The 22,993-nt window shown below is 31.6% G+C and overlaps 2 protein-coding genes across 2 annotated transcripts in view; one reads left to right on the top strand and one right to left on the bottom strand.

Moving 5' to 3' along the window:
• Window positions 1-22,993, top strand: part of LOC124357188 (speckle targeted PIP5K1A-regulated poly(A) polymerase-like) — a 31,983-nt gene that overhangs the window by 6,300 nt on the left and 2,690 nt on the right. Inside the window, exon 3 of the mRNA XM_046808711.1 lies at window positions 502-897. Within this exon, the coding sequence (XP_046664667.1) occupies window positions 502-896 (395 nt within the window). The 3' untranslated portion in view covers window position 897. The remainder of the gene's footprint in view (window positions 1-501; window positions 898-22,993) is intronic.
• Window positions 13,929-14,513, bottom strand: LOC124358287 (ribosome-recycling factor-like). The gene has a single exon (XM_046810584.1). The coding sequence runs from the start codon at window positions 14,511-14,513 to the stop codon at window positions 13,929-13,931; it is 585 nt and encodes a 194-aa protein (XP_046666540.1).

The following is a 22,993-nucleotide window of genomic DNA, read 5'->3' as shown; positions in this document are numbered from 1 at the left end:
TGTGGATCCGATAGTAGTGAATGACGAAGTGAGTGAATGTTATTAATATGTATGTTGAATGTGATAGGGTTTATTTATTTGTAAAACAGATGTCTGATATTTTATATACGTAGGTTACGTATATTACAATGACGCTTGCAATACAAAGTATCTTGTTCTGTTGCAATAAAGAATAATAATTACTATTATCTAACTTTCTTTGGCTGTCTGGAAGAGTTATTGATTATCTTAGAGTTTCTATTGATCTTATTATTAATTTTTACATCTAACTGTAATTTTCATTTGCTGTAAACTGCATTAGTTCCAATAGTTTTAGTAATTGAATTGTACATTAAGTACAAGAAAGAAGTCCAAACTTCATTTCTAAAAGCACTGAAATTTCATTCTTCATATTCTTTCACGTAGTTTAAAGAAACATAAATTCTATGCAATTACAATAATGTTAAGCAGCACATTACATCTTGTAAATTATTAACATCACATTTCAAATTTTTGTTATAGGTTGGGACTGTAGCTTTTGCAATTCTCCCGTCCCAAAGCTGAAAAACAATAAAAGTGAAATTGAACTGTTGATTCACTTTTTTAGTTTCTACGGTAGCATGACAATACTAGATATAACTAGCAATGTAATAAGCCCTTTTCTGGGGAAGATGATACCAGTGAAAGAATTTGTTAAGACTAACTCCCTTCCGAATGAGTTCGAGAACTATAAAAAACAAGCAAGATCTGATAGATTTTACGAGATGAGATGCGATTCCGCAATGTGCGTACAGGATCCTGTGGAACAGGGACACAACATCGCTAAAACTGTGGAGAACTGGGTGGTGGACAGGTTCCTGAAATTGTGCAAGACAACGACGACATTGGTCGAGAACAGCATGTCTCCGCACGTGTGAAGTAAGTATGAGTATTTTGTTAACGAGTATATATTAATTTATTGCGCAAAAAAGTTTTTTACTTCAACGAATTGTTAAATGAGTATGAAAACTGACGCAATATTCTATTGCTAATAACTACTATTACAATTCAATCAAGTCTTTGTAAACTCCTATAAAGTAAGAGTACCACGTTATAGTTACATTAAAGTATTCTGATTGATTCTCATTCACTTAGTAATAATTCCTTACTTGATTTACCTGTATATAAATTCTAGGTGCAGATAGCTGAAATATTAACCCTTCTACACCTGGACCCTTATTTTGTGATGTTAATAAAAATGCTAGCCTTAATTTGAGTAAAATGTATTGTTTGGTATACAGATATATACAGATGTATAACTGTTTTATTAGTCATAAACAGTAAATACATTTGGACTTATATATTTGCTTTTGCTAATGAAGCGCTTTTAACGACAAAAACTTATATCTACCTTTTTAATAATAAGTAAGATTACAAACACACATTGAATGTATAAGAATGTATGTTTTTTTTATCGAATTGTGTCATAATTTTAACTTTAGGCACGCTCACATTATTCAGGTGAACTGCCTAATAGCTGAGCTGTACAAATCTTGAGTGAAATTCAGAGTAAACCATTTCGATTTGTCGAAAATATTCATGAATCATAATTAAAACATATCATGAGATTAAGCAACCATGAAGTTCAGAAGTGAATTTTCAAAGCCATAAAATATTTTATGCTTGGAGATCGATATCACAAATCGAGACATCCGGGCTAGACAAGCCAATTCCAATTAAGATGTATGGATCTGTAGCCGATTACTAATATATTGTGGCACAGAGAATCATCGACTCGCACGACTGAGTTGGTTCTACTGTTAGTGGATCTGCACTAAAATTAGATTTTGAAGACCGTTTCAAGAGGATCTTGCTTTTTAAAGAACTCGAAGAGACAAAATAATAAAAACACTCTAGCTCTTAACAAGTTCCAATTATTTCACTTAAATCGGATAATAAAATAACTTGATGACATAAACACTTCCACTCAAGGGTGGGGGGTTTTGAATGGAAACGATCATAATGTCAGTGACCTCAGAAGAAGCAGATGATGTCGGAGGAGAAATTTTCTTTCTATTTTTTAAACGATGTCTGATTTTGCTTGCAATATGGTTGAGTATGCTACTGGATATTTTTTCAGGTCAATAAGGTCAGACATTACCAGTCAATCCTGCTTGGAGCACCTAGTAAGGAACAACGCTATTCCTACAAACCAAACTTAATATCATGTAAAAATATAGGCAGGCTTATTCAACCCTCTCAAGGAGTTGACAAGATACGAATGATTTTTTAGGCAGTTTTCAAGAACTGCGTTAACACAGATAAAATTATAACCATAAGGAAAATCATCGATCTTTCGATTTCCAGGGTGCTCAGAAACCGTATTGGAGTTACTCTATCCCCAACAGACCGGTTAGTTAGCAAGATTCTGAACAAAATCACATAATTGTAGGTAAAAGCTTTACGTGGAAAATACTTCACATTAAGAATTCATCATTAAAGTAACATTAACTCAATTAGTAAACTTGTCTTTACAGGCAGGAATGTTTTCCTAACTCCTGAAAATGGCTAAAGTGACTCCAATCCATGTTCCATCAATAACTACGGCCTACCTCTCTTTTTCGCCAGTTTTTAGCAACATTTTTGAAAATATATTTTTGATAAGAGTGTTCAGATTTCTTAATAGCCACAACCAACTTTTGATTACAAATGGGGCTTCAGAAAGGGCAGATTGATGGCAGACACAGCCGTGAGTCTAGTCAAAAGAGTTGTAGAGGGAAGGAAAGTCGACCGATTTTCTTTCAAAACTAGGTTTAATAAGATTACACTGAATTTCGATAACATTGAAAGGTCTCAAAAAGTTCAAATTCTTCTAATATTTCTTCTAATTGTAATATAATCAATTTTCTTTGGTTTCTCACTAATTTTAGATCCAGAGGCAACCTTTGGAAACAAAGTGTACAACATTTCAGACTCCCTATGTAAATAAGAGTGGTAAACAAGATTATAATTTAATTCTATTAAATCAAAAGGTCTAAATTTTGGATTTCGTTAACGTATTCGTTTCGGTTCTGAAACTTCTCTTTCAAAGCTTCAAAAGATTTAATTACATTTTATTAGCTACTTTTCTTTACTTAAGTCATTTTAAACAATTTAAATTTTATATCTGATTGTTTGAATATCTTTAAGTAATCCTCAGTTGCATGTTTATTTTTATTAAAAATGTAATATTCTTTTTTTAATTTCATAAGATTCTTAATATTTTGCACTGTAATTTAAAAATCTAATGACTATCGTCAACATATGCATGCAAAATTATTGGAATAAAACTAATTAGTGTGATAGAACAATTTTAATTTTTTCGTAGTTAACTTAATCAATTTCTTTTTAGCTATTTAAATAGATAAACTGCTCAAACAAAAGGATAAAATAAAACATTAAGACGTAAAGATCAAACATTTGAAGGGGAAAAATAGATCAACCATAAGATTTATAATTGATGGTTTGAGTTGAAGAAATGTTATTATTAAATTTTATGTGGAATAGATTGATTCCTTATTTAAATTGATGTTTTTAGTAAATCTTTAGAACAAACTGCATATAGAAAAGTACAAAAAAGATTTACATATATTTAGAAACGTTTTAAAAATAAGAAAAATACATTTTTACCATTCTTCACAAGATATCGTTTCTTAAAAAAGAACTGTAGACCAAACTCTTAATCGTTTTTGATTATGGTATTTTAGCATATCAAGCTGTTGTATAAGAAGTGTAGAAGAAAAATACATCTTGTATTTATCTTTTTCAATGTTTCTCTAAAGTTGATAAACAAATTATAAGAAATAACTTGAATATTTTATGTATTTTTAAGCAAGATGACCACTATTTAGGATAAATTTATAATAATTATGATGGTTCTCATGTGAGTTTTGAACAATGAAATGAATTATGTGATAATATTTGGAAAGAAGAACTTACTATTAATCTAGTTTTTAATCAATTTTCTTATATAAACTATTTGTTGTAACAAAAATTGTATTGATAATATAATTGTTTTATTACTATAAATATAATTATTTCTCTGATATCTTTGTATTTTATATATATATACATATATATATATATATATATATATATATATGATTAATATATATATATATAATGATTAAAATTACATGAAAATCGGCAAATTAGGGTTCATTCCTATATTTCACGTTTCATGATTACGTTAAAAATTTGTATAAAGAAATTGCTAACGTAACTCCAAGCAAAGAATCTTCATCAGATTGAAAATAAATTAATCAAATCATTTAAGAATAAATAATATTGATGAAAATGCCAAGAAATTGTTCAAAATATTAATAAACCCGTAACTTTTGCTATTAAAAATCTTGACAATAAAATTAGAACACACAATTGAAACCAAAATCAAAATATTATGGATTTGGTTCCAGTTGTTCTATTTCAATTCGAGAAACTCAAGAAGAATTTGAATTACGATTTTTAATATCGTTTAGACCTAGAATATTATTGGAGGATCCAATACTTTAGTAATGGATCTAAACAGTCCTGGAACAACAGATATAATAATTGGTAAAATAAGTAAAATATTCCTTCTCAGAGTAAAAGGTAACACATTTTGTTTGTATTTGGATGGATAAAAGACACGTTTTATAATTTTAAATTTACCATTGAATTTTTAAAATAACGATATATACTCCTGATTATTTAAAAATATAAAGGAACTCAAGGTTTGTGGAGATTTTTAATAGACAACGATGAAACAAAGATAATTTGTATTCTCGAGAAGATCGTCAAAATATATTGGAATTTGATGAAAATATAATTACATCTGTAAAGATTACCCCGATTACTAAAAAACTAAAAACAAACAGAGGAAAACTGTATGCATTTAATCAAACAGATTTGGAAAAATCAAATCGAAGGATCTGAAATAAGGAAATATTTTAATTTTAACATTGAATACAGGTATATCAATGATTTATCAAAACCCAAATAGTATTATTGATTATATTTATGCTCAAGCTAGAAACAACAATTTTTGGACAAATTTCGAATAAACTGTACGAAGTGAAGGAAAACTAGACAGAATTAAGCATTTACAGAGAATTTCACCTGCAATAAGTTTAACAACCTGTAAGAGAAGGTATCGGACTTTTGAACACTTCTATTAGTAATTTATCATTGGAATTGCGCGTACGAGGCTACCAGTAACTGCGACCTGGAACGGAGCTTAATAAAAGCATGAAAAGAAGAGATCATAGTATAAATAAATTAGATAAAGCTGCAATGGAACACGATATTGTTATGCGAACAAAGAAATCCAGATTCTAGACATATTGCAGATAAAGTTTTACAAGATGAGGTAATGAATAGATTTTTATAAAAAATGCTAAATTAGGCAAAATATTTATAAGGCTTAACCACAGCTGGAGCAAGAACATTTTAAACTTTAATGCAATAAATGGGGGGAAATCTTTGAACGTAAATTTCAGAAAAAAACTAAATGATAAAATTAAATTTGCTTTCAAGAAGGAAATACACGGGAAGGACGGGGCCGAGCCTACCTAGAATTATCAAAAACTCGAATTAGAATTATAAGAACATCGTGAGAAAAGGGGGTGTTAATTAAAACCACTGTTGATAGGATAAATAATGAACGATTACATTCTATTAAAGTAAAATGAAAGTATGAAAGAGAAAAGACTATTTAATTGTATGTACAGTAGATACGTTTTATTTTTTTAACTGCTAATAGTTTTTGTATCACATTGCAATGTTCGCAATCAGCAATTATCCCGCCAGAGTTAGTAACTCAGTGTCGGCTACAGTTACTTCTGGTTGTTCTACGTAGCGTAAAGCTGCGTCTAGCTCCGCGTAGCCTTCACTGCGAGACATGGCCGGTGCAATGCAGTATCAGTGACTATCTGAACAATATTGCATCGTCTACTAACTCAAACTTTTCATCATTCATCCACTCTGCAGTATCAGTTTGGTTTACTTCCTCGCAACCAGCAAGATTCTTTATAAAAATAATTAAAGGCACATCATCATTATCATCGCAGTTTTCACGTTCAATCAGTCCAATTGTGTTCCATGATTTTGAACGTTCCATGAAATGACATCTTTGAATGAAACTTTTTTATGACAATCTCTAATAGTTGCTTCTGTTTAACAAATAAACTGTAACAGTCGTTGCCTGTATATTTTTTCTTCAGGCACTCCAGTACGCCTTAGTCCGCTGGATGAATCAGGCTAGTAACATTTGATGGGAAAACATTGTTCGTATTCCGCCACACTGCAGTTCCTCTTCCTCCGTGAGCTAGCCCTCATTATCTAAGATAAAGATTGATTTACAAAGCAAATTGTTTCTCTCTAAAAAAACTTTTTTAATTTCAGGGACAAATTCGCTAAAAATAATTTCTAAAAACATATTTTTTCCATCTAATATTTTTTTACTTATGTATTTAACTCGAAGTGTTCAAATACAAATGTTTTCAAACGATCGAGGCTTCCGGCCCTCCTTATCACAAGCAGTTCAATGTATGGTTTCCCATTGCATTTAAAGCAGCAAGAACAGTCCGTCTTTATTTTTTATTTCCTGGAAGAGATTTTTCCTCCTGTGAAGCAAGAGTTTTAGATGATAAGATTTTACATTTAAACCCGCCTCATCATAATTGCAGATCTGATCAGAGGTTAATTTTCCTTTTGTTATATTTTTTAATGTTTCACGAAGTTGCACAACTGGCTCTAAATCAACTGAAAAATTCTCCCCACAAATTTGAATTCATATCACACCTTACTGTTTTTCCAGCGATTTAGCCATCCCACTCGCTGTGAAACCTTCTTCGCCTTTCTTTAGTTCACTGCGAAACATAGCTTTTGTTTCAAAATAGGGCCTTATATTGGAACACATCTGCTTCTTTGTATACAAAATCATAAAAACAGGGCTGCACTGGTTTGTTCATAATATGACTTTTTCATTAATTTTCTTTCATTAGAACACTTTTTTGAGGCGAACTTTTCAATTTTATCGCGGTTCCTGTGTCAATCGCCTACTGTTACTTCACCAATGCCATATACAGCTGATAACTTGTTCCATGTTTCGCCTTTATCTAATCTTCCAAGGATTTTATTTTTATCGGAACAAACTTCATCTTACTCTTACAACTCATATGTACTGTTGTACAGTAAAAAGTATGAAATTAAAACAACACAAAACAATTATACTGAATAATTAGAATGTTAAACGATAAATATATAAACACTCAACACATTTAAAGAGCTCTGCGACTGTAATCTTGTAGTACGCATCTGACAGTGACACCTCTCAGATTGACGTTTCGTTATTTTAAGTTACGGTCGGAGTTCATTACCCTTGACCGGCCGTGGTGGGACTTGAGTGGGAATGAGGAAGGGGAGTACAGTTACGTAACGAACTGTACGCCCTACTGAACGGCCTGCCTATTCCTCAATTATTACACACCGTTTGTAAGTTGAATGCTCTGTTTACAAGTGTTTTATAGCTATAATTTTTCTTTTACCACAGTACCTCGAATTACACGGAAGCTCGAACCTTTCCAGATTCAAATTACCAAGATACTACTCAATTATTGTTAGTAGCCTATTCAATTCATTGTAGAGCAATTAACAAACGGTAAAGATGAGATATTTTTAACAAATATACAATGCAATACACTTGAAAAACATAGGAAATATAATAAAGAAATCATAATAAAAGAAATAATTTTAAAATGCTGGATTATTAAAAGATCTGTTTTTGTTGTATTTTGGAGAAGATATTGAAATGTTTACGTTAAAAATGTTTTACCTAATGTTCCAATTCTAAAAAGGTGTGATTAATATTGTTAGAAATATTTTAAATTAGTTAGATAAAGAATTAAAATATTACAGGAATTATAGTATTACAGGATCTGGATCAGCTGGAAATTTTTTTAATTTAATAAAATCAGACATAAAAATTTTAAATAAAATCACGATTAATTGGAGATTTAGACGAAATTGTAAGGAATATCACACATTTTGGAGGATTTTTTAATGCTAGATACTTTATATAAAAAAGTTAGAATATTTGAATGTGGAATTGTACATTTAGATGGAAATGAAACTCATTGGGTTATTTTTTATAAAAAATATTAAATTACTTCCTATTTTGATTTATATGGGAAAGTTGACGACAAACCACTAATAAAATTAATTAAATATTTCAGAAAAATAGTTTTATATTTTAATGATTCTCAAATTCAAGATTGTAAAAATCCCCAACTTTAAACGAGTTAAAAAATATGAAAAAAACATACTTTTAAAATATTTGGCACACAAATCAAAATTAAAAATTTATTAAATAGCCTACAGGTCTAAATAGTTGGGGAAATGAATTTAATAATAAAATTAAAAATCTATTACTGAATATAAAATAAGATGAGTATTTTGATGTTACCGATATTAAAATAGAACATTAGAAAATAAATTTTGAAATAAAATTAAAATGTCTCACTATAAGTATGTAGACTACTCCAGGTTTGAATATAAGATCCAAAAGGTAAATTGATAACAAAATTGACAAATTGATGAAAAGTTTTGAACGTTAACAGAAACTTTATTTAAAAATGTAGTATTGAGTCATATGAACAATCTGATAAAATAACTGACAATTATTAAAGTAGTAACAAATATGTAAATTCAGTCAATTAAAATAGAATTGTTGGAGTAAGATGTAATATAGAATAGAGATAATGTCGTTTTAAAGAACAATTATTAAAACCTTTAAAATTGTCAGAAATCGTCTATGTTTCCATTTTAGAAAAATGTTTGGCGTATAGCGTGATTAAAATACTATTAAAGAAATTTAACAATTTATAAAAGTCAGAGTGTTCACAAAATAGCACCACAAAAGTCTGTAGCTAATATTACTTATGTTTCCAAACAAAAAAAAATGTTCTATTTATCAACAAACAGCTGACGCCTCTCAACTATGGCATGTTTGTTGCTCTCGGCTTGTGCAAGCGTACTTCTAAAGTAGTCGTACTCGCTTATGAATTGACGGATTTTGTTGCGAAATGTACAGTTGGAGTCTTTATAAGACTTTTAAAATATTTGGTATTTTGTAAATTTGTATAACTTCAATGGTTGTTTTGTCATTTGGCTATAAATTATCAACACGCGCGATTTTGTTAATCTTAAAGAACCGAAATTATCCAATTATTTTCTTCAGTGTTTTTGTTATTTTTCATAACATAATGTGCAAATTTTGGTATCGTAGCTTTCCTGTTCTAGAGATATTAAATTTTTAATTTAAAAAAATACAAAATGCCGTGTAACAGCTAAACGCCACATTTCCCGACATATATTTATAGAACATTTTTCATAAGTAATTTTAATTTAATTACTAGTAGTTACTGGTAGTTTTTTTAAATTTTTTATCATAAGTAATATCAATCACAGGAGTTTGTAATAACTTTTGTGAACGCCCTGTCCTGACGACTGACTGATTAATCGAAGCTGTGTAAAAGCTACGAAGATGGAGACATAAAATTTGGTACATGTGTTTATCTTGTGCTGAAGAGGCGCACTAAGGACGGAGTATTCTCTCCAACCTAAGGACTAGGCTTCATTGGCCTCTAAAGTTGCGAAAATCTCTATAAGAAATGCATCGTAGCATACACATGCTATTAATCAAAGATTTCGATAAATATGATCAGCTGTTCGATGTCAACCGATTCTAATAATTAATAATTTTTTTTTTTTTTTTAACTTTAATTTATTTACAATCTGTTTATATACAACAAACAATAAGTAAATTTGATGATAAATCTTAAGGACATGGTTAATCAAAGTTCATCAACCTTAATAATTAATAATAAGTTAATATTTCGATACATAGAACATAGAGGTATCGACGATTCTCAAAACCACGGCTCTTTTTACTGGATTCCGAAATTAATATCTAAAGTGGGTACTTTATTTGAAGATAGTGAATAAAATCAACAGGAAAGCTTCAAACAAGTTTAAAAAACGACATATTTTAATTATCTGCTTTAATCTAAATAAATCAAAATTTAATGCTGTTCACAGTTGAGGACATTCATCACCTGAGGATGGCTGTACCGATTTGTTATGTATTGTTTTGGTATGTTTCTAATAATACAGATTAGGTTTATATGGACCGAAAAATCAGAAAAGTCGGTGAATGTCCCACTGAACCGATGTGCAATGTGTAGAATTTTTGAACAGTAGTGTACTGCATATATGGCAGACAATGATACGAGATTATTTCACTTTTACTGCATATCGCACCATTCTGTATATTATTTTAACTTTGCTATAAAGTTAAATTTGGCTTAATGATCAAAAGTGTTAACATGCACCTGACAGTAGATTCTTTTGACATTGTGAGCTGTGACTTTGTATATTGGAGTAGCTGAAGGATAAAAAAGAGGGACGAGAAATAATATAAGTCAACTTGCCATTCCTCCCATGAAAAAACGCAACAAACCTCTTATCATTCCACATGGAATCACAAAGCAATGTTCCAGATGCAAAGTGCAACTTATTGTGGATGAGGAATTATCGAAGGAGAAGCGAATTAGTTTTGTACTTGTGAGGGATATAACAGTGATGAGGTTTTGAAAAGTTGATATTAATTCTAGACTGAATCAAGGAAATAGGATAATATAAAGAACAGAGATCAGAGGCCTTGGACGTTCATTGTACTGTATCAGGTTTACAGATATTTACCCTTTCAAAGAATGTAAACCTAGGATATAAGTGAATACAGTGAGCCGGGTGGTCTGCAAAATAAGCAGTTGTTTCCTGTTGGGATTTAATTTAATTGTAACTATTTTAGATGTGATTGTTTGGATGTTTGTACTCCTGCCACATAAAATCTACGATTGTGTTGAAAATGTGTATAAATGATGAAATAATAGTTTCCTCAAATATGCCTCCTCACGTTTCATAAAGGACTTCTTCGTATTACATCATAAGTGCTCTCAATAAGAAATCAAACAGCCTGCGTCTTTATATTCCTCTCACTGACAAGAACGTAGCCAGGAAAACATTTTAGAGGGGGAGGGGGTGTTCAAACAACTGATATTTTCCCGTAGTGTACAAAGAATAAGGCCCCATTTTGTTTCTTAAAAAGTTTTTGACCCGTTTCTTTGTTGAGAACGATCTTTCAGCAGTATATGTTAGTAATACTCAATTATTTAAACAATAATAAGCGTTTACTAAAAAAAGTAATTGAAAAAATGGAAAATTTGGGGGAGTCCGAATCCATTGGATCCCCTAGCTGACTACGTCCTTGTTCGATGGACTAAGATAGTTTATGTACTACTGAAATAGTTTGAGGTATCCAATTAAAAATTATGGAATGTTACACGTAAATTCCAATTGGAATATCTAACAATGGCCATCACTCATATTATATTAAAATTCAAATTATTTGTTCACTCACACAAACGAATAGTACATACATACACTCCAATATTATAACATTGAAAAAGTTCTCATATAGACTACTAGTCTCTGTAAGACAATAGTCTAGACATCAGATTTTACTTGAGATAGAATTCTTATTTTATGGCTTTTATCAAAATGTATAAAACAAATTATTAGAGCGTACACAATACATTATTTATATATGGTCAACCAAATCCAATATCATCTAAGAATATGGATAACATTTTATAATAATTTCCAATTACGAAGCTTCTCAATTAGTTATCAGTAGTGTAAACAAATGAGTGTCTCTGCAACAGCACCATCCAGGCAGAAAAACTATTCACACAGCCACCGCTTATACTCGGCTACACTTTAACCATCAGCCTCCAGTATGTGCTGCAGTAAAGTTTTATAATACACATAAGCTAAGTAAAAAGTGCCGGAGCTCTGTAAAAATGTATTCTTTGTTTTTTGTATGTACAGTAAAGGAGGATATACACGTAATTGCCTGACATTTAAAACAGGAAGGCTTGAAATAAAAGATAAAAAGGTTATCTGTGGTTACATCTCAAAATCACTCCTACTATACCTCTCAGTGTAACCACATGCTGTTCAAGTGCAGAAGATGACACACCTCCCCATGCGAGAATACCACATTGGTGAACCGACTGCAAAATAAACTGACCTACAATGATTCCCACTCAATTCCCCGCTGAGCTGGATACAAGTAAATACAAATTTTCTCCGATCTCAAGACATGCCAATGGCTCACTCTTTATTGAGCAAGAAATTATGTATTAAACTGCGGATAACTGCTATTCTTCTATTAAACATATGTAACAGTAATAAATATATTGGAAAATAAAAAGCTAATTTAAAAACAATTCTTTAAATTCTTCTAATCTGGTTGCCACCCCTATCAGTCCCTTACTGTCCACCCAGAGCACTTGGCCGTCACTGGCCCAGTAGATGTGCATTCCACTTGCATCGAGCGCCCGCCAGTATGCTTTCGCCGTGGCCTAAGGTCCCCTCGCTCCATAACTGTTTTGATTTAATTTCCCTTTAGTGGTGTATAGATGGACAATGACATTAAATTTTCAAAACAACCCAATAGTGAATTTGTTGATGAGTGATCTTTATAACATTGGTTACTTATAATTCAATTTAGACAAACAGTCTAAAGCTGGCTTATAAACATAATGTATCTAAACAGTATACTAATTATTGGAAAAAAATCTAAATGAAAATAAATTTTAAAACATCACAACTTTAGTCATTTTAAAGGCCGTAGCATAAACATGCACTTCTCTGGTAAGATTAAAAAATAACTTAAACCAGGTTTTACCAATCGATCAAGAAAAATTTACAATTAAACAAATAACTTACAGTGTCTTAAATTATCACACTTAAACCAGGTTTTACCAATAGGTCAAGACAAATTTACAATTAAACACATAACTTACAGTGTCTCAAATGTTTCTTAGGTGCAATGATTTTCACAAAAACTCATATCATATTAAGATACCAAGATATCGCTTATTTTATTTTGCTGCAAAATCTTCTTTTTATTCAAATAATAATTAGTGTGAAATAAAATGCTATATATTGTGTTGGTGGCCCCTGATCCTAAGAATGAATACGAGAATAAGCTCCTTATTTTGACAAGCAAAGTAAGAACTATGATGACATTTCTTACACTTAACCTAAGGTTGAACATACTGAATTTAGTCACTCATATAATATTTTCTACGGTCCCATGAGTTTTCTAGGAAGGGATCGATTTTTCACGGCCGTCATATTTTAAGCTCCACGAAAAGGGCTTCGATTTAGAAGCCCACTTTATGTCTCTAATGTAGACGCTGGGCGTCCAATCAAGTGTAGTATTTTGCAGCTAATCAAGTAACAACTGAGTTCAAGAAACTTGATATCTATGTTGTTTTTGAGAGTTTATCAGCATCCTAGCCGTCAACTCAAAATTATCAACGTGTGGTTGTAATCAATTTAATGACACCAAACAGTTTTAATTATCTCAAATCCTCAAACTTACTATTTATTTTTCTATATCTTTCATGGTTTTGGCTGAGCTCGGAAACGGCCCAATTTGCCCTCATGCAACAATTTCAAATTACGAACAGTACCCACTGACAGCACACACGGTTCTATCGTAGGAGCACTCCAGTAAACAACATCTGTAAAAAATTCCATTTCTAGTGGTGATTTAGTTCCCTTTAGCTAGTGTAGTAGTAGATAATGTATTATAAATAACCGATATAAATACTACACATTGTTATAAAAAGTAAACCCATCTCTAAATCTACAAACTATTAAAAAAAAAATTGATAAAACTATTGTGGTTTATTGACGTTATTTTTACTTCGTTAATCACAAAACTGAATGAAACCAATAACGCTTTTGAATTTAAAATACTGTAAAAGTTTTGTTTACAATATTTTATTTTTGTATAGCCTAAAACACAGTAATTCAGTTTAAACTGTTAAAATGTCTTTGGTCTTCTCTTCCAGTTTTCCCTCAGCTTCCACCATCATCTTATCCAGCATCTTCTGTACTTGTTTGTTCATGACCTGCTTCACCATGTCTTCAGAAATGTGCTTTTCCTTTTGCAAGACTTTCAAGTTGTCACTGCACTTTTTTCGAACATTTCTCAAAGCTACTTTGCAGTGATCAGTGTACCTTTTAGCTTGTTTTCCCAGTTCAAGTCGCCTTTCCTCTGTCAGGTGAGGGATCACTATGCGGATCAAAGTTCCATTCACTTGAGGATTAAAGTGGTAGTTGCTGTCTCTTAAAGCCTTCACAATAATGTCTACGTTTTGTAGATCCCATACCGTCAACGTCAATAATCTTGCTTCAGGAGCACTAATAGTAGCCAAATCTTTAAGAGACATTTTCTTCCCATCATACACCGTTACAGTGATAGGATCCAACATTTCAGGTCGGGCTCTACCTGCTCTGATACTATTAAGATTTGACTGCAACACTTGTAATGCACTTTTCATATTCAACTCACCTTCTATTAATATCTCTCCCACATAATCCGTATCGTCACTTGCCATACTTATGGATGAGTAACTAACACTGTTCTTTTCTGATATCAATACTGATTAATCTAATAGCCATAACAGCCACTTTGGTCTATTAAATAGTGTTCATTATACTTGAGAATTCATTGTTTTAAAAATACTGAATTAACATACACTAAAGGCGAATGATATATTCCATTAAAACAATGTCAAACTACTCAACCATTTACATCATTATAATCTTTAATCAAAATACACATAAATACGTTATTACATTTTTCTTTATTTTTACATTTCCTTTCTATCAGCTTAAATAACATTTAATTATTACAGGAATTAGATTAGAGACTTAATTTTATACATAAACAACATTAATGGTATATAGTTCATCCATGCTGGCCTATAACTGAAAACTGTGACTAATAAGGGAATAGGAATGGGTAAGACAAATAGTTGGTACCAAAATATGATAAAAATCTTTCTCTCTTGACATATACTTAAACTACACATTTGCTTTATGTTAGCAGTTTTCACCAGGCAAAAGAAATCCGGGTTATAGTTCTGGCGAGTGCTTTTGTTCCGTTAATCTTTTTTGAAATTAAACAATTATGCTATTGCCATTAAGTATACTCTAAAAGGCTGATTTGCCTTTTGGCTGACCTTATGTACATTATAATGCGGCCTAGATGTACACTTGTTTTGCTTTACTTTCGTCTTACATACTTTCAATTCCATTTATTTACTAATTGGATGCCTTGTGGTTACCTTGTATGAATAATAGAGTTCTTTGTTAAGAGTATTTTATAAAGTGCCATTTGTTTAAACCACCTAGCTTTTGTAGAATTTTGTAAGATGTTTGAAAGTTGTTCATCATAACATTTTTCTGATAAGCTTTAAAATCTTCAATAAGGACTGGAAGACACTGTGATTGTACCCCATTATTTGCAACTTCCTTCGCTAATTTTTTCACCCTCTCATTTTTCTGAATTCCTTCATGTCCAGGTAGCCATTGAAAATATATTCTTATCTGTATTTCCACTAGCAATTTAAAAATTATCATAATTGTACCACTTTCTTTATATCCCTTACTACAGTTTTGTAGTGCTTTGATTGCTGATAGTCAGTGCATAAACTATGCTGGTTTAATTTAAAGACAGAACATACTCAATTGCCAAATATTAGCATATATTTCTTCTGATTAACTTGACATACACTGATTTATTTTGAATTTACATTCTATTTGGAGTGCTGGAATATAAAAAGCCGCAGCAACATTTTCATTACATCTTGAACCATCTGTGACAACTGCTAAAGCATCTCTGTAGCTTGATTCAAACATTATAGTTATACCCCGTTGAATTATAGTAGTATCGCATATCTTTTTATTGAAATTATCATTGCCAATTGATGTGTTGAATACATTGGGGTTGGTCAACAAAATTGGACAGTCCTAATCCTAATGATTGGGTATAAGTATTGTTTTGTTCAAAGTAATGAGGATCAAAATTACAAATCTTATTCATGGCCTTTATATATAAAGGGGTTTTCTTTTTTCCCAGTACCGTGACATACTAATTAGCAGATCAAGATTATTGTTTTATAATGAGTCGGGTGCTTTAGATCATATATTATCTTGTAAGTGGCTCTTTCTGGAATAACATTACACTTTGTAGTTTAAGGCAATGTCAAGGTTTCTGTTTGTAAAGCTATGATAGGTGTAAATAAGTGGTAATGTTGAAGCTTTCTAGACACACTGATGGTACTAAGTTATTTTATCTTCCTCTTTTGTACATTTTTATTCAATAAATTATGTATTTTAATTGACAAAATTTTAATTTTTACCACTAGAATAATGTTTTTTTTTTCAGACCACCAATATGTGAACAATTTAAAGGAAAATAGTATTAGTGTAATCTAGTATTGTAGTATTTATATTAGTATTGTAGTACATGTTTACTATGTTTATGACTATGTCTATTGTACACTTGTATATTTAATGACAATAAAGCTTCTTGATTCTTGATTCTAGATTTAAACGTATTCATGGCTATTCTAATAGCTTGATTTTGTATAACTTCCAATTTATTTAATACAGTAATTTTGCAGATGCATGACCAAATATAAAACTACAATAATCTACTTTTGCAAGTATGAGTCCTTTATATACTTTAAGTATCAGTTCAGGATGAGGTCCCTGTCTACCACAAGCTAACATTTTAAGTACATTAATGTCTTTTTGACAATAGTTACACGAGTTAGACATATATTCTGAAAATGATGATTTATTATCCATGGTCACTCCTAAAAGTTTAATTCCATTGTCTGGTATTACTTCATGGTCATTAACATAAAAATGCTTGTTAGTATATATTTTCTTTGAATAAACAGCAATATGACTGTTGGTTGCATTAAGCTCAAGATATAATTTATCAAAGGTTTTTTTTACAATTTCATCAAGTTTAACTTGCATGTTGTTGAATGCTGTGACATAGTTCTTATGGCAAGTGTGAAGTGAGATATCATCAGCAGCAAACTGTACAGTCTGGATTTCTTCATATAATCTGTTCTTTAAATCTGAGATGTACAATGAAAAAAGAAGAGGACTCAAAACACTTCCTTGAGATAAGCCTTTGTAGGCATGCCTAATAATAGTTTCATTTGGAAGCATCAGGTGTAGATTTCTTCCTATGAGTCATTTACTAAAATGGTATAAAGATTTCGCAGGTACACCGCACACAGATAGTTTTCTCAATAGAACTGGGATAGCTACATTATCATAAGCACCTGATATGTCAAGGGCTGCAACAATGACACTTTATCTGTGTGTTAGTGCAATCTGTACATCCATGGTTAATATTAAAAAATAATCAGCACAGCTCGGTTTTTCTAAATCCGAATTGAGTATCAGGAATAAGCTTCTTTACTAGCCACACAAATCTATACTTGATCATTGTATTCATAATCTTTACTAAACATGAAATTGATGATATAGGTCTATATGACTGATCATTACCTTTATTTTTAATGGCTACTATTTATACTTTAGCTTTAGAGGAAGCATTACAAGAAGTGAGACAAACAGAAGCTGGAATTACAATAGGGACCAAAATAAATGTTCTTGCATTTGCGGATGATGTTGCAATTATAGCGAAGAGTAAAGAAGAGCTGAAAGTGCTGGTCGCAAAACTCCTAAACCATACACAAAAGGTTGGTTTAAGCATAAATGAAGAGAAAACCAAAATAATGGAGTGTGGGAGAACAACCCAAATAAACAATGAAAATAATATAGAAATAGAAGGGCATAAATTTGAAAAAGTAAACAACTTCACTTATTTGGGAGTAGTGCTGACGAATAATAATGAAGAAGACATGGAAATACAACAAAGGATAAATGCAGCACACAGAAGTTTATCAGCATGCCACAAGCTATTAAGCTCTCGACTACTATCACACAAAACCAAACTCCATATATATAAAACCATTATAAGACCAGTTCTGTTATATGGCTCAGAAAACTGGGTGTTAAGTAAAAAAACAGAAAAACGTTTGATAGTATTTGAGAACAAATTATTGAGAAAAATCTATGGGCCAACCCTTGAAGATGGAGAGTGAAGGATAAAACATAATGTAGAGTTGAGGCAACTATATATGGACCCAGACATAGTGGCCGAGGTGAGAAGTAGGAGAATGAGATGGGCTGGCCATTTACTAAGGAAGGAGGACAACTCCTTAGTCAAGAACGTCCTTGTAAACAATCCGGAGGGCAGAAGACCACAAGGAAGGCCCAAGTTGAGATGGCGAGACCAGATCAGAAGAGACATAAGAAAACTGGGAAGAAGGGAAGAAGAGGCAATGGATAGAGAGATCTGGAAGCAGTGTGTTGGCGAGGCAAAGTACCACCTTGGGTACCAAGAGCCACGGCAGTAAGTAAGTAGTAAGTACTATTTATACTTTTTCCACTGTACAGTTATTACCATTTTATTATTCCATGTATCATTGTAGCAGTTTAATAGAATGTAAGTGTGCTAATTGGCAGGTTTTGAATCATAGTGTAGGTGACACCATCTCATCCTGGGGATGTATCTTTATGTTTAGAATGAATAGAATTTTTAAGTTCTTTTATATTAAAATTATTCTTTAGAACGCTTCCTTACGTGTTAGTACTGATTATAGGATAGTTAATTTCATCGACTTGAGGTACCGGTACATGGTCCGGAACAATATGGCTCATACATTTTTCTGCTATTTCTGTATTGTTATCAAACTCAGTTATCAATTTACAGTTTTTTAGTTTTTGGACTACTCTCCAAGCATAGGCTGAGGCTTCTTATTACTGATCTGATTGCATAGACTAGCCCATCCTTGTTTTTTTGCTTGCTGGATTACTTCCTTAGCCCTGAGTTGAGCAATTTGGTAACTTCTATAATCAAGATGTCATATTATATTTAATTTTTTTTTACAGACAGCCTTCGATGAGCCACTACCTAAGAACAGTGATCAATCCACCACGTTTTGGGAACAAAACTCAATTTTTCCATAATTGTTTAGCCCTTCTCATAAGAAGTAGCAATTTTTATTGGCTCATTCATCCAGTTATATATTTGTGTTATTTGTACAGATGAATGGTCTACGATATTACTTATACACAGTTTATATGTATTTTATATAAAATTCCCAATCAACTTTAGGAAAATTTCTAGTTGACCTCATTTGAGGATTTATATAAGAGTATGTATTGTTAAATTTATCTTTTTGCTTTATTTATTTATTTATTTAACCCGTACTTTGCCCTTGCTTTACTAGCTATTGATATAAATAAATAAACGTTTGATTTACAATAATTGCTATTGAGTTTATTTGTCACATACAGGGTTTCGTGGATTATACTGCCATGGTCACATAAAAAAATTACATATATCCAACATAGGAAAAATTGAGATACATGTTAAATTTGAATTTATACAAAATTAGGTTTAAATTTTGAAAAATTTGGAATCATAAATTGGTTAGATCTTACTTGAGTTCAAATCCAGTTTTACTTTGTATGTTCCATTGACACTTATTCATCTTCCAATCATCCTTGTCGGCTTAATGTAGATTTAATACTGGTAGTAGTAATTTTTGCAGATCTGAGAGTTCTGGTTGTCAGCCAATATTCAAGTGTTCATCATCTAGTAAATGTATTTTCTGTTCTTGGATTCAAAAATTGAGATTCACCAATTTAATACAAATAATAAAAGTATTACTGTATTTAATAACTCAAATTTTTATTAACTTTGATGAGAAATGCTTCTTCCCAGTCTCCTATTAAGGCATCATTCAAAAGAATAAAAATTCCATTATTGTAAAGTCACCTGCTGATCTAAATTCACTTTATAACTCCAGGTGTTGTAACTTACTTTGCATAACAATCTCCTTGATATTAAGATTTAATGTATTCTGTGGTATTTGGTCTAAAGAAATTATTTTTTTTTATCTGATGACTCAATTTCACAATAGTTTATGTACTTCTATCTTATATGTATGACAATCTGTTCTATGTCAATTTTAACTCTAAAATAAGTTGCTAGTCTTCTTAATTTCAAAATCCACCGATTTATACATGTTTACTGCAAGCTATCAAAATTGCATGGGTGTATGTTCCTCTTCTTGTATGGACTCCCGCGTGTGTGTGCGTACCTATGTGGTACAAACTCCTAAGCCATCTATTAATCTTTTATAAACAAACACAAAACAATATGAACCATTAACTTTTCAAAACAAAACTGTAACAGTATGATTCATTTGAAAGCTCGTTATAATTGGAAAATGATCACTTCCCATTTGATCCTGTAATATATTCCCACTAAGCATGGTTATGTACAATTTATGAGTAACAAACATTAAATCTATAACAGACTATTGTTGGTGTGAAGCTGGAGTTGTGGTGGGACTATTTGAGTTTGCAAGTATGAATAAAGAATTATTGTAATAGTTGTATATATCATTACCCTTACTGTTAGCTTTACTGCAACCCCAAAAGGGTTGATGGGCACTGAAATCCCTGCAAACAATAGTATATCCCTTGTAATTATAAAATATATTTTCAAACAAAACATGCTGGCTTATTTGCCTATTGGTGCTAAACAAATTTATTATTTTAATTGGTCATTTCAAATTCGTGGTAATTTTACTAACGAGTTGGGTAGATTCTGTATTTATTTCTCTAATTACTTGAGTAGATATTGTTTTATGGACTATTAGAAAATTCATCATATCTGTTTATGTCTAGTCTTAATACATAATTATTATTATGAGTCAACTTGTCTTGATCAGTTATCAAGTTTCTTGTATAGCACCCATATTAATGCCCTGTTTTGAAAAGTAACAAATTAACTCAGGCCACTTACGTTTCAATGACCTGGCATTCCACTAATATATTCTCAAATTATGTATTTCCATGTTTAGTTATTTCAAACATATCGGTACTCTACTAAATTAACTAGTTTTGTTACTTTAAAACTGATTAAGATAATTAGTTAAGCTTAACAACTTACTTGTTACTTTTTTATATGTAGAATTATGCAAGGTACTTCTGTTAATATTGCTCCTTATATATAGGGGGATGCTTGAAATTAGTTATAATAATTGATTTGTTATTTTGAACATTTTACCATCCCTTCACTGCATGATTTTTTTATTTAAGGTGAAAAAAATATATTACCTTCTAAATGCATAAATAATACTAGGAAAAAATAATTAAAAAAATCTAACTTACCCTAATTGTCCTTAATTAGGCAATAATTTGGTATGGGTCTCAAAAGGGACACTGTGCGCATCCGTCAAATATATCCAATGTACTTTTGTTGTTGTTATCTAGTAACTTTTTGTTAAAAACATAAAATTTCATTATCTATAGTCATTAAAATGTTTAAAAAAGGATATTTTATGATATGATGCTATTCTACTAATTTCATTAAATAAAAAATTATATTTACACTACTAGCAAAATCACACAAATAAATACAAATTACATTTGTACTGTTCTTGAACACAGTGGCCTACTGATAATTATTCATTGTGATACAAATAAAAGCAGTTCTTCTTATTGTGCAAACACAAATGAACGTTGCATTTAGTACATTTAGAAGAAGTTTTTGCTGAACAATTAGGAAACTTGCATCTTTGGCGACTTTCTGTAAATTGCGGCCAGTGAGCAACCTGGTCAAGCCAAATGTCCTTTGGTGGAGCTGGAGCTGCAGGTCCTTTCTTTTTCTTTTCTTGGATCAGCTCTTCTACTTCATTGCGTGGCCGACCTCTTCCTGGCGTAACAGGTTTTTTCCCCTGTTTACAGAGACTTACGCTCAATTCCATGCGAAAGTCACTCAGTTTCATGGTTGAAAGATTCCCTCTTTGCTTATTGCTTCTTCTGTACAACAACCAGGCGTTTACAATCATTAGGTCAAGAAGATGGTGAAATAATCTAAAGTACCATTTTTGCTTCTGAGGGTATTTTTGTATCTACCAATCAAACTATCCAGTAGGTCAACCCCTCCCATATGTTTGTTGTATATCGTAACAATCTTTGGACAATCAATTTGAACATTTTTCTTTTGTTGTCTGTCAAACCGCTTGACAGAGGTTTTTGGATTCTCTCCCACAAAGGTCGATGACAAATTCACAGTTTTATTGTCTCTCCAGGCAATAGCGGATATTTCAACTCCCTCTACAGTACAACAACATTCCTCAGAGGATCCACCGGGCATCTTGTTGAAGGTCTTCTCATCCGTCAACTTTACATTTGAGAATCTGTTACAGCGAAATGTACCTAAACAGTGTACGTTTTTCTTCTCCATCTCTACAAGAAGTGGTAATGTCGTATAGTAATTATCAAAGTAAAGTTTATGATGACATGGAGGTATGTTTCGTGCTAGTCTCACAACTACATTGGCACTTGGGCCTAGATCTGGTTCTCCCAGTTCATTTCTTAGGAAGAGGGTCATTTTCAAGGCCAGAATATATCTCTGCTTTATAACAAAATCCGGTGACTCCAGCTAAAACAAATAATTTATAACCCCACTTATGAGGTTTCATTGGTAAAGTACTGTTTCAGGAAGTGGCGGGCCTTAGTTGCGCATATCTGTTCATCGACAGATAACGACTCTTCCATCGGTAATGAGTGCACATCGGTCATTAAAAAATGTTAATAATGGTCTTATTTTGTGTAATCGGTCATGACCTACCTGTCCAGGAGGTATCATAATATTATTATCGTTAAAATGCAGATATCTTTTTATTGTTTCAAACTGACCAACAGACATTGTCTCGGTTATCAGCCTATTACCGAGAATTTCATTCAATACTTTTTTTGAATTTGGTAATGTGTACAAGGGACATCATCGTACAAATACCAATAAACTTCCTAAGGTTTGTTGGCGTAAGGTTGTATGGTTTTGTTGGGATTTGTTTGTATACTAAATTTGTGTGATTCTCTACATATTAGATCTACTAAGCCATCAGTAAAAAAGAAGTTA

The sequence above is a fragment of the Homalodisca vitripennis genome, chromosome 3 (assembly GCF_021130785.1).
Source record: "Homalodisca vitripennis isolate AUS2020 chromosome 3, UT_GWSS_2.1, whole genome shotgun sequence".
Taxonomy (NCBI): domain Eukaryota; kingdom Metazoa; phylum Arthropoda; class Insecta; order Hemiptera; family Cicadellidae; genus Homalodisca; species Homalodisca vitripennis.
The sequence above is the reverse complement of the archived record's forward strand: the minus strand, read 5'-3'. Positions and strand labels throughout refer to the sequence as shown.

What these genes read in the sequence shown, in the direction of transcription:
- LOC124358287 (XM_046810584.1), bottom strand. Translation starts at nt 14,513, where the DNA reads ATGGCAAGTGACGATACGGATTATGTGGGAGAGATATTAATAGAAGGT.